Source organism: Excalfactoria chinensis, chromosome 6, assembly GCF_039878825.1.
Source record: "Excalfactoria chinensis isolate bCotChi1 chromosome 6, bCotChi1.hap2, whole genome shotgun sequence".
Taxonomy (NCBI): Eukaryota; Metazoa; Chordata; class Aves; order Galliformes; family Phasianidae; genus Excalfactoria; species Excalfactoria chinensis.
In genome coordinates this window covers 14232585-14247475 of record NC_092830.1, presented here as the reverse complement: position 1 = coordinate 14247475, position 14891 = coordinate 14232585, and the positions used below count along the sequence as shown (strand labels likewise).

General features: G+C 38.7%; 1 protein-coding gene across 3 annotated transcripts; it reads left to right on the top strand.

Moving 5' to 3' along the window:
- The first annotated feature begins 1226 nt into the window (after positions 1 to 1226).
- Positions 1227 to 14623, top strand: DNA2 (DNA replication helicase/nuclease 2). Of its 3 annotated transcripts, none has more exons than XM_072340292.1 (21): positions 1227 to 1359; positions 1490 to 1662; positions 1979 to 2162; positions 3015 to 3160; positions 3523 to 3648; positions 4131 to 4350; positions 4876 to 4993; positions 5268 to 5433; positions 6702 to 6896; positions 7793 to 8023; positions 8419 to 8535; positions 8630 to 8739; positions 9930 to 10039; positions 11054 to 11278; positions 11800 to 11993; positions 12098 to 12187; positions 12294 to 12486; positions 12833 to 12922; positions 13280 to 13462; positions 13602 to 13748; positions 14368 to 14623. In XM_072340292.1, exons 2-21 carry the CDS (start codon positions 1496 to 1498, stop codon positions 14422 to 14424), a joined length of 3069 nt encoding a protein of 1022 aa, XP_072196393.1. In that variant the 5' UTR covers positions 1227 to 1359; positions 1490 to 1495; the 3' UTR covers positions 14425 to 14623. The 3 variants fall into 3 exon arrangements, with proteins under 3 accessions (XP_072196393.1, XP_072196394.1, XP_072196395.1); XM_072340293.1 differs by having other exon boundaries at positions 1253 to 1300; XM_072340294.1 differs by having other exon boundaries at positions 1272 to 1300; positions 1445 to 1662; positions 14368 to 14548.
- The last annotated feature ends 268 nt before the right edge of the window (positions 14624 to 14891 follow it).

Sequence of the window (14891 nt, the reverse complement as noted above, 5' to 3'; positions counted from 1 at the left end):
CAATTCTGTGTGGGGAAAAAAAACCCCACAAAACAAGCATGTTAGAAAACATTTCTTGCCTATGCTTGCATATGTCAACTTTATTATACAAAGAGGCTTGAATGGAAATGGTGATAGTTATTACTGCCATATTTCCTGAAAATCTGCTTCCTAGGAGTCTTGTAACTGTTAGTTCTACCCAGTGAACCAGTTACTTCTGTGAAGAATCGGTAGCACAGCCTTAGGTAATGCTTTTTGTACTCTGTTCAACCCAGCTGTTTACAATACCCTTAGATATAAAAGGAAGCCTCTCCATTTCAGAACTCCTTCAGGTCAGTATCTCTTATCCATACTGTGTCCTGAAAATCTCAGATGACAGTTTGCTTCCAGTGATTAAACACAGTCTCTAAAATACATCCTGAAGTTCAACTCTATATCCTTACAATGGAAATGTCAGCTTGCTGTAACAGAGGCATTTATTTATGCATCAATTTGCAGTTACTTCACAGAAAACGTTGCCTATATTTGAATCTTCTTATTATATCTTCTATATGTACACGAGGTTTAACCCTAAGAAAAGGGGCTCACTTAAGTGCCATCTTACCTTTTAAACATCAAGCTGGATCCTCCTGCTGGGTGCCTAACCCCTGGCCATGTTGTCTTCCCAGGGTTGGAGCGCGGTCCTGCTTCCAAGTGTCTGCCTACATTAGGGATACGAGACCAAACTCCTATTACTTTGTTGTTCTTTTCCCTGGCGTTTTAAGTGCAAACTACTGATATATCGAGTGGAGACTTAATACCTGTGTCCTGTAGTCCTAGCTCGAAGTGATAGTTTAGGAGCAAAAACGGCTTCCTGAAGTAGAGTTCTTGTGACCAAAGAGAAGCAAACGGGATAAACGTGCATGTCTGAGACTGCCGCATCGCCTCAGAAAACTGCTGCTTGGCTGCACCGGCTCGCGTTTGTCACAAGAAAAGCTCAACTCCCGGGCTGAGGTTCACCCACAAACATTTGAGAGAGAAAAGCACTTTTAATTCTTCTTTCTCCCGCAGTCCCGTTACGAGGAGCGCTGACCGGCAGGTGACCGTTAGGCCTCCTCACACAACAGGGAGCACACACAACTTCTGCTTTTCATCCCGCGCGCGGGAAGCTCGCACCTCCCTCCGGCAGCTCCCATTGGCTGCTCTGCCTTCCTCTCCACCAATGGCCGAGCTGGGGGTGGAGTTTCCGGGCAGGAGAGAGAGGCGGGCTTTGTTGCGCCTGCGCGTGAGTGGAGGTTGGTGAGCAGCGGCGCGGGGTTTGCGGTTGTGCTGCGGGGCTGAGGTGAGGTTGGCTGTTGTGTGGCGGCGGGAGGGAGAAGGGGAACGCGTGCGATTTAAAAGGTACGCTGTAATCGCTTATTTATCTATGCTGATGCGTATTCTAAACAGTGGAGGTTGGTTTGTGCCTGTCTTTTTTCTTGTCAAGCGCCGCAGTGTCTTTGGCTGTGTTAATTTCGCCTTCGGCTTTCAGAGGACGATGGCCGAGCCCTGTAAGGCGGCGCTCAGGAGCGGGCTGCACAACAGGTACCGCGTGCTGGAGGTCCGCGCCGTGCGGGGAGAAGGACGTGACCCTGAGAAACACCTGGCGGTCAGCGCTTCCCCATCGCTGGGAGACACGGAGCTGTGCGTCCTTCGGGACAGCTGGTGAGCTGGGTGTTGAGACCTTGCTGAGCTCCTGAAGCGATTTAAGTCCCTGAATGAAGAGATCCTGTAATGATTAAACGTAGTATGCCAGTATAAAACGTATCAGTTCTGAAGTGGCTGAACCGATGTGTCTGGAACGACTCAGGATTTCTCATAGCATAGATTTGATGCATGACCTAGTGCTCAGGACTAAAGTTTTGTCAGTAAAAATCTCGTAGTAACCTCAGGTTTCAAAGTATGTTGAATCTGTTCTGCTGCTTTCTTATACGTGGTATCATTTGCTTGCAAATTGTTGTTTAAATGTTTTGCTTTCTAGGGAGTCTGTTCCAGTTGTTCCAGGAGACATTGTTCATTTAGAAGGGGACTGTAGCTCTGGTACCTGGGTAATAAATGAGCAGTCTGGATATCTCATTCTTTACCCGGATTTGCTGCTGTCTGGCACTACCGTATCGAGTAGCATTCGGTGTATGAGAAAAGCAGTGCTGAGTGAAAGGTTTAGGGTAAGTGCTAATGCTGCAGCATCAAATGTTTTAATGGGCTAACATTTCAGCTGAGAAGGGTGGCTTAGCTCAGTGCTAAAACTGTTTGAAAGCCTGCTGGGGAACTGTGGCTGGAACAAGAAATCAAAGTGCAGGATATTCAGACTGAAAAGAGATGTCAGTAGGAGGCCTTCATTAGAGGAGTAAGGGAAATAGATGAACTGCTGGGAATGGGCAATGCAAAGGGTCCCGACGCTGTGATAATACCACTCTTGAGTCGTGGTTGGGTCCCACAACTGCCAGTTCTATGAAAAATGCCATTAACTACCAAACAAACTGATCAGCTTTTCAGCTGTTTAGTAGGGGCATATGTGGAGGTCATAATTTATCTGTTCCTGGCAGTGAGCAAGGTGGGTTTCTGAGCCACTCTGATGTTGGAATAATTTTATGTGTGTTCATAAAATGCAAGAAATTGCTTCATATATTCCTAATGCAAACACAGTATTTCTAGGTTATTAAAGATTGTTGCATAAGGAAATGCTGCTGTTAATGCTGTTCAGAAGGAAGACTTGCTGGAAATACAATTTAAAATGTGAATGTGTTCCTTGTTACATTGCATAGGGATTGCATCCTAATAGCAGATTTGGAATAAAAGCAGGAGACAAAGTAATAGGAGAGACACACTACAGTTTGTCTGTATTTGCAGTCACATTTGAAGCCATATTAATAAGTGAGATGGAAGGTCTAATGATTTTGCTATTAAATTAATTCAGATGTGTCACATACAAGGTATAAACCCATAAATTTTGTAGAAAATTTGTGTGAAGTGAATATGAATCTTCGAGTTTTTATACTGTATAACTTGTGTTGTAGGGCACTGAGTGTGCTTCACGGCAAACACTTGTTGGGACAATTCTTCATGAAATATTCCAGCAATCTGTAACAAATAACTTGTCACCTGAAAAAGTAGAGGAACTTGCAAATAAAATTGTTTATGGGCAGAAGTATCTCAAAGAAATGTAAGTAGCATTGCAAGTACCTGTTTTTATGTTTGGAAGGTTTGATGCTTTAACAAATGGTTACTCTTATTAGGGGAATGTTCTACAAAACAATCTTAATGAAATATTGCTATCTCTTATGTTTCCCTGTTCAGTAATGTAATTTAATATACCTGCCCTGCTATAGTTAAATGGGAAGTGTAGCTTATTTCTCTTAATGGGTGCTCAGCTGTATTTTTATGAATTAACCAGTTGATGTGAATGTGGTCTTATCTGTGTTTTAAAGTTCACTTGACAATTATTTCTGTGAATGTGAAGTACTTCAGTATCAAAGGTGAAGCTAATTTTGCTATTGCCCTAATGTAAATCGCTTTGTTTTGTAGGTATCATTTAAAGCTGAAACAAACAGACATAATGCAGGAGATAGAAGAATATTTGCCTTCATTTTTTAAGTGGACCGAAGAGTTCATGCGCAATCCGGCTAACCAAAATAAAATGCAGCTAAAACTGTAAGAATCCAAAATTAGAAATGAAATCATCCTAATCTGTATATATTGTTTGATACACTAAATTTTTAATGTAGATACAACTTTGTAGATAGAAATCTCTTAACTGGTATGATGCAATTCATTGCCTTGATACCTACATAGCTAATATTCAGCTCCGTATTTAGTTGCAATTAGGAATAGTGGGAAAGATATTAAGAAGTATCATTATAAGACTGAGGGAGGACTGGCATAAATCACAGTGAAATTGAAATCATCGTAAACAATGTGGTAGAGAGCAGATGTGTTAGTAATAACACATCCTTGTTCTTCTAGTCAGCTGGCTAAGATAGAAGATGCTTTAAATATAAGATTAAAAATTGGAATATTTATTGAACTACTATTCAAATGTAATAGTTTGTCAGTGCATGCATACTAAAGTCCGTTTTAATCTTGAAATATTAAGGAAAATCATTAACTTCCCACTTCCTTTCGTTTCTTCCTAGACCAAGCGAAGACAAAACAGGAGATTGCTCTGCTAAAGTAGAAATTGTAGATATCTTAGACATTGAAGAGAACATTTGGTCTCCCAGGTTTGGATTGAAGGGAAAGATCGATGTTACAGCCAGGGTGAAAATCCATCGCCAGCATGGTGTACAGTCCAGGATAATGCCGTTAGAGCTCAAGTCTGGCAAGGAATCCAACTCTATAGAGCACAGGAGTCAGGTACAAAAAAGAAGTGTAATTTGACTATTGGTGGCTATAAGCAATCTGTTCTAGTAGAATGAATGACTTTGTCTCAAGGATATGGAACATTTGGTTTGTATGTGGCATAATCTGGATTTATGGATGACCAACCCTAGCATGCTCAAAGCTGATGATTTAAAAATCAACTGAGGTGTGGGATGTGTGCTTATTTAACTCTTACAAACACATTTATAGCTTTTATCCTGAAAAACTGTTGATTAGTTTGTCCTTACTAAACATTTGAGTACTAGCTCAGGGCAAAGAGCTTCAAGAACTATTGCTGCACATCTTGAAAGATAGCTGGTCTGAGTGAGGGGCAGTAGCCATGTATAAGCTTTTGTTAAGGAAGATGCCTTTGAATTCAGATGCTTGGTTAGGTGCTTATTAGTTATGCTTTCTAAGTTACTTGTAATAGTAATGGCTGCTTACATAAATGATCTTAAAAAGCTGTATTTAGTATATTTATATATGATACACAACAAATTTTTATATAAATGTTTACAGGTTATCCTGTACACACTGTTAAATTTAGAACGGAGAGTGGATCCTGAAGCTGGATTTCTTCTTTATCTTAAAACTGGAACTATGTATCCTGTTACTGGAACTCGCATGGATAGAAGAGGTAACCTTGTCCCCCTACCCTGGAAACTTAACTGGCTTAATTATCATGAAGCATTTGAGTAAAAGGATTTATTCTCATGAACCGAGTTATACTTAGATGTGTAATTTATCGTAACTAGTAAGTTGATGTTCAAAACATATTTAAGTTTTATTAATACTATGTTAGGACTTTGCTATATGAGTATCTACTTCATAGCTGACTGAAGTGTGATGCCTAGTTTCTTTTGCATTAAGAATGATTAAAATATCAGCTTAGTTTGTTCTTTTCTTGACAGAATTAATAAAGCTAAGAAACCAGGTGGCCTTCTACTTAATGCACAGTACCTGTAAGTCTACTGTGGGAAGACAGCAGTCACAGCTTGCTGCTTTGCCTCCTGTAATTGATGACAGTCAAGCCTGTAAATATTGTTCCCAGATACACAATTGCTTTCTATATAGCAGGTAAGAAAAAGAACCCACAACCCTAGCTTGATTCATGTTTTTTAAATAAGAATAATTTCAGCCTTTGATACAGTTATTTGATCTTTGTGATTTGATGGTTTATTGTTTTTGAGTGCAAGAGTTGTCATGAAGAAATAATGTTCCATAAACTCCAGCAGAACTCTTATGGTCTCTTTAATCTGGCAAAGATGTAACAACTTTGTTTGGGTGCACTTGCAGCTGAGAAAAGTCTGGAAAAATACTTGATGAATATAACAGATTTGTTATGTCTAACTTAATAATAAATTCAATTAAGAAGAAACCAGAACTATATCCTTATGACTTCTTGAAGTGGGCAGTCTTTTGAATCAGTAAACCTGAGCTGTGGCTGGGCAACTCTTCCCCATTGACTCTGACTGGTGGTTTCCTGTAAATGTATTGCACAAGTTATGATGTGTCAGTATTCCTTTACTGAAGTGATGGTGTTATTATGTCTCCCATTAAAAAAAAAAATAATAAAAAATGTCACGTTCAAATAATTACCAAATTTTTACGCAAAATTCCAGAGTTGGTTATTAAACTAATATGAAGTTTTGTCTGTATTTTTAGCACAATAAAAGACAGAACCAAAGTTCTATCATGCAGATATGAAATAGGTTATATTGGATCAAGAGATGTTGTAGAAGGATATTGTTCATTTGTATTTTCAGGTTGTAGCAATGAAATTCTGTGTAATGTTGAGGGATCTGGCCTTGTATACAAGCATAGTATGTTTTAGTAATTGATTCATACATTCATACATAATTATAATGTTCAGCTATGGCAGCATTATGTTATTCCTAATTCACCAGCTATTTTGACAACTTCTGGACTAACTTCTTTCACTTTGGTTGCATTTTTATATGCATGATTATGTATAAATACCTACTGATGCTTAGTTCCAAGGTAAGTTGACTTGAAGGCTGTTTTTGAACTAGCTGTTAGATCCCATTTGCTTAAGTAAGCTTCACAGTGGTATTCATATCTTACTAAAAAAGAAATAACAGATGAAATGCTTAAATGTTTGCAGAACGATTCTTGGGATGTTTTCAATCGGTCTTTAACTTATTGCCCCTAATTCAAAATCATACAGACGATGTAAAGTTATTAAATGAGGTTGTAGGAACAAAGAACGTGTAATCAACTTTATTTCAGTGATGATAAGGTGTTACAGTATAAACTTAAATTAGCGTTATGTACAAATTGACTTGCAAGAAATGTGGTAGAAGTTGATTGTTTCTCACTCCTAGAGCTGTGGAAGAAAGGATGGCCAGTGTGTCTTTTCCTCCTGCTATTATGCCCATTATTGAAAAAGAGACACAGCACCTGAAACCTTCCCATTTAGAGTATTTCAGTCTGTGGTATTTGATGTTAACCTTGGAGATGCAAAGTGGAGACAGTAAAAAGGGGTATAAAAATATATGGATGATACCTTCTTTGGAAAGGTAAGATGAATTTCTAACTGGTACAAATGAGTGCTTGGAATCGAAGCATTGTCAACTTGTAGTTTTCCCTACAAGGGAACCTAGATGTTTTCTACTGCATGTAGAAATAATCAGATGTTCTTGTAAGGTAGAGGCTGAGATGTGAGCTGATGAAATCAATAGCTTACTACGTTTATAGGTTATATGTATTTTTTATATATGTTTTTGTTGTTGCTATGAAGTCTCACACAGGAAGCAGTAAGTTAATTACAGTCTCAGTCTTTGGAAGTAGAAATTATATCATTATCATTATTTTTCAGTGCCTGAGGGCTGACACTGGGTGTTAGCTGTAAGTCCAGCTCACTGCATTGGTCTTCTGAGGGTTTTATTGACAAATAATGAAGTATTTTCGGCTCTGCTCCTATGCTTGCCTAAATGTATATGTATAGTATGTATATGTAAAATGTATATGTATAATATGTACTAGACATGTATAAACTCTAAAGGCTCTTGCTGGCTGAAGTACATTCTGTTTTACATCCCTGGACCTAGTAGCTATGTAAAAATTAATGGGTGGCTTGTGGGCCCATTTCGATGCGTTTGTTGCTGTGTTGTTTTAGGTGAAACCAGCAACTTAGTAAGCAAATATCAAACATTTTAGTCAAGTGCATTCATATGTTTCAGTGTTCAGTTTTTAACATAAAGTTATTTATAATTTTAGTTTAGGTGTCAGAGTCTTTTCCTGAAGCAACTATAGGGTGTTTATATACCTTTGCAATTCTTCTCTGGTCATAGTGACTATTGTAAACTATATATATAGATAGATAGATAGATATAGATATATATTCTCATATATGTGAAATATTAGTTATACTGAGGGGAACTTAGTAATTAGTTTCTTTGTAATATCTTCATAGAGAGAAGGCTGGAGACTGTGTTGGAAACATGATCAGAATTGATCAAGTTCAGGAAGTTTCTGAAGGACAATATCTGCACTCCTTCCAATGTAAAAATGGGACTGTGCCTGGAGCAAACCTGTTGGTTGGTGATAGAGTTGTTGTGAGTGGAGAAGAAAATGGTTTACTTGGTTTGGCTTCTGGCTACGTGAGAGAAATCAGTGCAACAAAAATCTCCTGTTTGTTGGGCAGGTAATAGAACAAAAGGAAAAACATCTGCTTGACAGCACTGTGATGTGATATGGGCTTCAAGAAAGGCACTTCCAGGTGTCAACAAAGCTCTGATATGATCTGACATTTCTTGCTTGGCTTGGGGAGGTACATCTCTAAAAGTCCTGTATCCTGACTGAAGGTGGCAGATCAGTTTCCCTATGCCTAGGTATTTGACTATGTTGACTGATTAAAAAGCATGCTTGCAAACTATATCTCCAACATAAGTTTCTATGGATACTCTGGTTATTTTTGTTATTAGTAACTAATTATTCAGATTACACTGCCTTGAAATGTGCTCTTATTAATGAGTCTTTCATCATCAACTTGCTGCTTGTAAGCGGAATTAATCTGTGTATGTTACTGTGATCCTTCAGGAATTTATCAAAGCTCCCCGGGAGTACCACATTTAGGTTGGATCACGAAGAAGGAGATTGTGGTATAGGAGTTCCCTTTGAAAACCTCTCCAAATTGATGAAAGATTCCCCTATCAGGTATGAAGAATTAAATTAATTTCATGCTCTGAGTTTTTTTTTTAGGCATCTTCTCAACGAGAAACTCATGATTCTTATATTTTTTCACCCTCAGTGAAAAGCTTCGCAACTTGATAATTGACTTCCACAAGCCTCGTTTTATTCAGCATTTGAGCTCAGTCCTTCCTCCTGAAGCAAAAGAAGCTGTTGCAAGTATTTTAAAAGGTATTAAGTCTTTGGTTTTTTTCCTCCCAAAGTCTTATGTTTAATGGCATATTTCTATTGCCAAGGCATTTATCACACTAAGTACATGTTTTCTTTTTCTACATCAAGGTCTAGTAGCAGTTTTTTGTTTAAAAATAAGTTCTGGCATTACGTGTCTTTCTGTGATTAAATCAGTCAAGCTACTTGGAAGACATGACCAGACATCTGCTTAGAATTCTGTTTTACTTTTAATAGTTCCTGTAGCTTGCAGTTTCAGAATGCTCTCCTTGTTACAAAATTGGGAACAAGGAAGGCTTGAGATAGAGGAAGAGGACTTGGAGGGAGTGGGAGGAAGGAGATAGGCATTGATGTAAACATTCATTTCTATAGGAACTCTTAACGACTTGTTGACTATGTGTAATATGCAAAGCTTTGTGGCACTCCTGTTTTGTTTTTGTTTTTTAAAGGGAGGAGATATGTGATGGTGTCCTATAGTCAGTGAAAATACTCATTGCTGCTGACAGAGATGGCTGTGAAAACAGAAATTTAACCGAGTTGTCTTAAAACAAGTAATTTATAAAAAGTTTCTGAAAACTAAAAGATACACCTTGTTGCTTTGAGGTCTGCTTCAAATCCTCCTAGCAAACCACTGAAAGGGAAGGAAATGAGAGGAAAGTGTATGTGCTGGAACTCAAGAATGATAGATTAACAAGTACTGGAAGACAGGGAGTAACAGTTCCTTCCCATACTTGGAAACAAAACCTGGCTTAAGACACCAATAATTCTACATGGTCCTTAATTTTTATTTCTTTATTTATTTTGCTTGAGCTTTGCCTAATCCAAATAACCAGACTATGCTGCTCAGCTGCATCAGACTGGGGAAAAACAGCTCTGGTTTCTTGTGTGTTTTTTCTTTTCTAAGCAAGATGATGCTATCTGTGCAATTCACTTTGTATGTTTGAATATGAGAATGGGTATGATAAAAAGAAAAATAGAAAATACTTTGTTTCTTTTATATCATATGGTGATCGTTTAGGCTATCAGCAAAAATAAGTCACAAAAGGTCACAAAACATCTTCAGTGATCTGTTTCTGAGACAGTAGTACATACCCCATGCTACTTGTCTGTGTATTGCAAAGTTGAACGTGATTACTTTAGCAAGTATAATTATGAAACGTAGACATTTTACTGTTATTTTTTCTTCTTTAAAGGTCTGAATAAGCCTCAGAAACAGGCAATGAAACAAGTGTTACTTTCAAAAGACTACACGCTTATTGTGGGTATGCCTGGGACGGGAAAAACTACTACAATATGCGCTCTGGTAAGATCCTGTGCTTTGATATTGAAAAGATTTGTGAGATTTGGAGAGCATTAAACTCATTTTATGCTTTTCTCAAGTAATTGCTGTAACTTAGCGTACTGTTATTTGCATTATTTCAAAGAAAGAAACTTTTTTTTTTGTAATTGAAGAACTTTTATTTGGTAGAACTAACAGTCTGCTCTGTGAAACAGCGTTGCCTTTTGCTTCTGTGGGAATATGTGAGAGAAAGAAATTGAAGGAATACTTAATCACTTTGTGACGTTTTAATGTTAAAAATCTTTGTCCCCAAATGCTAGCAAGTCCTCAAGACCTGAATTGCAGCTCAAAAAAAGGACTCCTTGGGGAAGTCTATAACTTGTCCAATGGGATCTGCATAAACCCAAGGTGCTGAAGCTGTGTGGTCCAGTTGCCAGCTCCTCTGACTAGTGGTTCTGTCTCCCCAGAAATGGGCTGTAGGAACTTACTGGGTTTAGGCTGTGGGCTGAGTGAGTTGTTCCTGAAAGAACTGACATCTCACATCCACTTGTTATCTTTGTTGAATGGTTGTTTTGTCTTCTGCCTTGTTTCATTCTCTGCTGCATGAGAACTTGTGGGGGAGGAGGAAGATGGAGAGTGAGCAAGCTGATGCTGTTACCAAATCAGCTCATTCTACTGAATTTGATGTTAAATTGTCGTGGAGAAAAGTGTTTCCAGAATTGGTCTGCAAGACTTCTGCATACAGTATTGATATTCTTTGGCACATGGCCTTTTTAATGCAGTTCACAAACATGTGTTGTTCTGCCCTTACTGTCCTGTATCGTGTAGTAAGCCTGATGTTTAGGAGATGTATCAGATCTATTGCTCATAATCCCTTGACAATAGCTCAGTAGCCAATTTGGCTGGGAAGAATTACATTAATGAAGTCATACTTGCTGTTGGCTCCATCCAAAACTTAGTGTTCCACCCCAGCCTTTGTCACACTAAGTCTGTCTACAAGCTAATAGCATTTTCTTTTTTCTCTTCTCTGCTCACTAGGTGAGAATTCTCTCTGCTTGTGGCTTCAGTGTTCTTCTGACTAGTTTTACACACACTGCTGTGGACAATATCCTGCTGAAACTAGCCAAATTCAAAGTAGGCTTCTTGCGTTTGGGAAGAGCTCAGAAGGTTCATCCGGATATACGGAAGTTTACAGAAGAAGAAATTTGCAGGTCCAAATCAATTAAATCTGTGACGGATTTGGAAGAGCTCTACAACAGTCAGGTGAGAGGTGTTTCTGTAAGGCCTGCAATGGATATTATGTTAGTGTTCTGGTTGTTCAGATGCTGCAGAGCTAGGAATCCATCCCAAGGGTGCGTTACTGGCGGGAGAAATCTGTGATGAAAGAGATGCTCAATTCCTGCATCATTGCAATTTCATTACAGCCAAGAATGACTCATCTTAGTAGTCTAAAAGCTGAAAAGCATTTTTTATGTTTGCACAAAATAATGTAATAATAATGTAATAATAATGTAATAATGTAATAATTCCCAAAGAGTTGGAGAAGCAGGTTGTGGCATCTTCAGAAATAAATTAGTTGAAAGAGTGAAACTTGAAGATTGCAAGACTTTAAGAATACAAGGTCAATATGTGTGCAGTGTGAATGGCACTGATTTCAAGGGCTAAAATTTGCTGTTTTTTTAATCTTTAGTTAATTGAAATGTTGGCTTTTCTTTTTTTAAACCCAAAAAAATGTACTGTTGAGGGATTGAAGCTTTTTCTTATTAGTGTGTCTTGCTTTTCAGCCAGTGGTAGCAACTGCCTGCATGGGCATAAATCACCCCATCTTTGTTCAGAAGCAGTTTGATTTCTGTATAGTTGATGAAGCTTCCCAGATAAGCCAACCCATCTGTCTGGGCCCACTGTTCTGCTCCAAACGGTTTGTGCTGGTAGGGGACCATCAGCAGCTGCCTCCGCTTGTACAGAATTCAGAAGCAAGGTGAGATAAAATGCTACTGAACAAATACTAGTAATATGAATTCTGGGAGAGCTTGTGCATGATGTTGTCTGACATGTTTTTGTGAATTGCTTGTTTTGTACTAGAGATCTTGGTATGAGTGAAAGTTTATTTAAAAGGCTGGAGCAAAACCAGAATGCTGTTGTCCAGTTGACTGTGCAATACAGGATGAACAGGTATGTTGAACTTTTATTTGTTACAGCAGTTCCTTTATTTATTTGTTTTTTAATGTGGGATTGAAATTGCAAGATTTGACACCATTTCTTTCTTCTTAATCCTTAGTAAAATTATGTCACTGAGTAACAAGTTAGTGTATGAAGGCAAACTGGAGTGTGGATCAGAGAAGGTGTCAAATGCCACTGCTAATTTGCCAAATCTAAAAATGCTGAAACTGGAGCTTGAGGATTCTTCCAAAACGTGGTTGAAAGAAGTACTTGAGCCAGACAAACCTGTATGTTTTCTGAACACTGAGAAGGTGAAGTTCATTTATTTCTCTTCCATTTTAATTTTTTATTTGCTGGAAAATCCATCTTAAATGTGTAAGGCCATTTTCAGTAAAAGATTCATCTGTTACAGCTGTCAAGCAAAATGGAAAGAACCCTCACCAAGAAAGTCTGTTTTTATTATGCATATTGTATGAACTGTGAAATCAGATGATTGAACCTTGACAGTTTCTTGAGGTGATATAGGTGTACTCTGTAGTATTTAGCATTTTCCCTTTAAAATAAATTAGTATAAAAACTGAATGATATGGTGAGTTAAGGATCAGAATACAGTGTGCTTTTGGAGATGGTCAATATTTTCTGTTCACATTTTTAAAGGTCCCGGCACCAGAACACACAGAAAAAGGTGGTGTATGTAATGTGACAGAAGCCAAACTAGTGTTCTTCCTCACGACTTTATTCATTAAGGTATCTTTTACTTGAATGTTGCTCAGAAGGGACAGTTCTGTAATTAATCTTCTATTGCTGTAGAAATTCTGACTACGTGTGGGGTTATTCTTAGAGGGATAACTGAGGGTAAATTCATGGTTGGCTGTGTGTTGCAACAGTAGGGGGCCTGAGGTCTGCGTTCAGTTCCCTGTTTTGTGCCTGGGTGAAGTTTGGGGTGAAACAAAAGCTGGGTGTTAAATTCTTTGAGAGGTGAGGATGGGAGGGGAGGGGATTTCCCTTCTTGGGAGGGGATTTTCCCTTCTTGGGAGGGGAAGGGATTTGCCTTTCTTCCTTGCTAACTGCACTGACGGTGTTTTCTGCTTTTGGTTCATTTAGGCTGGCTGTAAACCTTCAGACATTGGTATTATATCGCCGTACAGACATCAACTGAAGGTAATCACTGATTTGATGGCAAGACTGAAGGAGAACAGAGTGGAAGTCAACACTATAGACAAGTACCAAGGAAGAGACAAAAGCATCATAATTGTGTCTTTTGTTAGGAACAGTAACGATGAAAATGTGAGTTATTCATCCTAACCTGACTTATCCCAGTTTAAAAACTATCCTGAACGTTAAATATAGATACATTTTGAAAATTGGATGTAGATAATTCTGCAGCTTACGTAGAAAAAATAAAAGCAAATTGTTTATTTATCAGCTTGGCGCCCTCCTGAAGGATTGGAGGCGACTTAATGTTGCTATCACAAGAGCCAAGCACAAACTCATCATGGTGGGCTGCGTTCCGTCACTCCGCCGCTATCCTCCTTTGGAGAAGCTGCTGTGCCATCTGCAGTCTGAGGCAATGATATCCTTTTTCAAGATGTTTTGTGGAAGGGGAAGGTAAGACTCCTTTGGATAGGAGGTAAGAATGGGAAGATCTTTGATCATTTAGATGATATTTGTAATGCTAACTGTCAGCACGGTATAAGATGTGCCAGAAGGAGGCTTAGATGTTAACAGGTGGATCTTGGAGTTCCATTCTGTCTTGAAAAGCAGAAATAAAACTCCGTGGTGATCTGCAAATCAACTTTGACATAGCTTTTATTTTTAATTGGATGACTAAATTTTTAATGCTTTTTTTTTTCCCCCGATCATGTTGGTTGTGGGGCATCGTCATGTCAGTGTGATTATTCTTTTGGAAGAGCCATTTATTTCAGTACTTACTGAGGGAACACTTCAGGTCTGAGGTTCCTAGATTGGAAAATTGTAGGACTTGTCACCTGTTGATCTTTTTCTTCATTCTCTCTGACACTGTATCAAGTTGGTTTTTGTTTCAGCTCCTTACATCTCCTATTTAAATAGGAAAGTTAGGTGTTTTCTTTGCAGGCTACATCAGTACATACTCATGCACATGTTTGTTTGTGTTGCTTTGGAAAGCAACACATCACTGAACTGCTTAAGACTTAACTTCCTTAACTTCCTACATCTTCAATCTTCCCGCAGCGGCTCATGAAAGTATCCACAAATGTAACATTTTATGATGGTGAAGACTGAGCGCTTTAGAAGACGTTCCTTGTGTATTTCCTTCTGGTGCTGCTGAGTGTAAATTATTGCTTAGTGGGATGCGAGTGCTGACATGCACAGCTCAGTGTGAATGAATTACTTTCTGTGATTTTAAATGTTTCCTTCAGTAAAAGTAATGACAAACATTTCTTTAATAAACTGATTGTTGAGCTGGTCCTTCTAGAGCAGCTGCTTTGTGTGTCTGAGCAGCTAGAGAGGGAGAACTGGAGCAGATCCCCCAGCTGCAGCTGTGTTAGGGGCTGCTGGTTGTTTCAATCCAGTAAAGGAGGAACGAAGTACCTGGTGTTCCTTTGACCTGTGTCACTTTGAAACAGAGCTTTCTCATGCAGGCACGGTCTGCGATGCCGGGTTTGAGCACTGCCTCAGTCTCAGTGCTGTGCTCTCTCCTGAGCTGATAATAAAAGTAAGAAGGAGCATGCATCGT

Bases quoted from the DNA above. Each gene is read 5' to 3' on its own strand.
- DNA2 (XM_072340292.1), top strand. From the start codon at position 1,496: ATGGCCGAGCCCTGTAAGGCGGCGCTCAGGAGCGGGCTGCACAACAGG. The intron at 3,161-3,522 runs GTAAGTAGCATT...TTTGTTTTGTAG, and splicing joins CAGAAGTATCTCAAAGAAAT to GTATCATTTAAAGCTGAAAC. The intron at 12,188-12,293 runs GTATGTTGAACT...CTTAATCCTTAG, and splicing joins GTGCAATACAGGATGAACAG to TAAAATTATGTCACTGAGTA.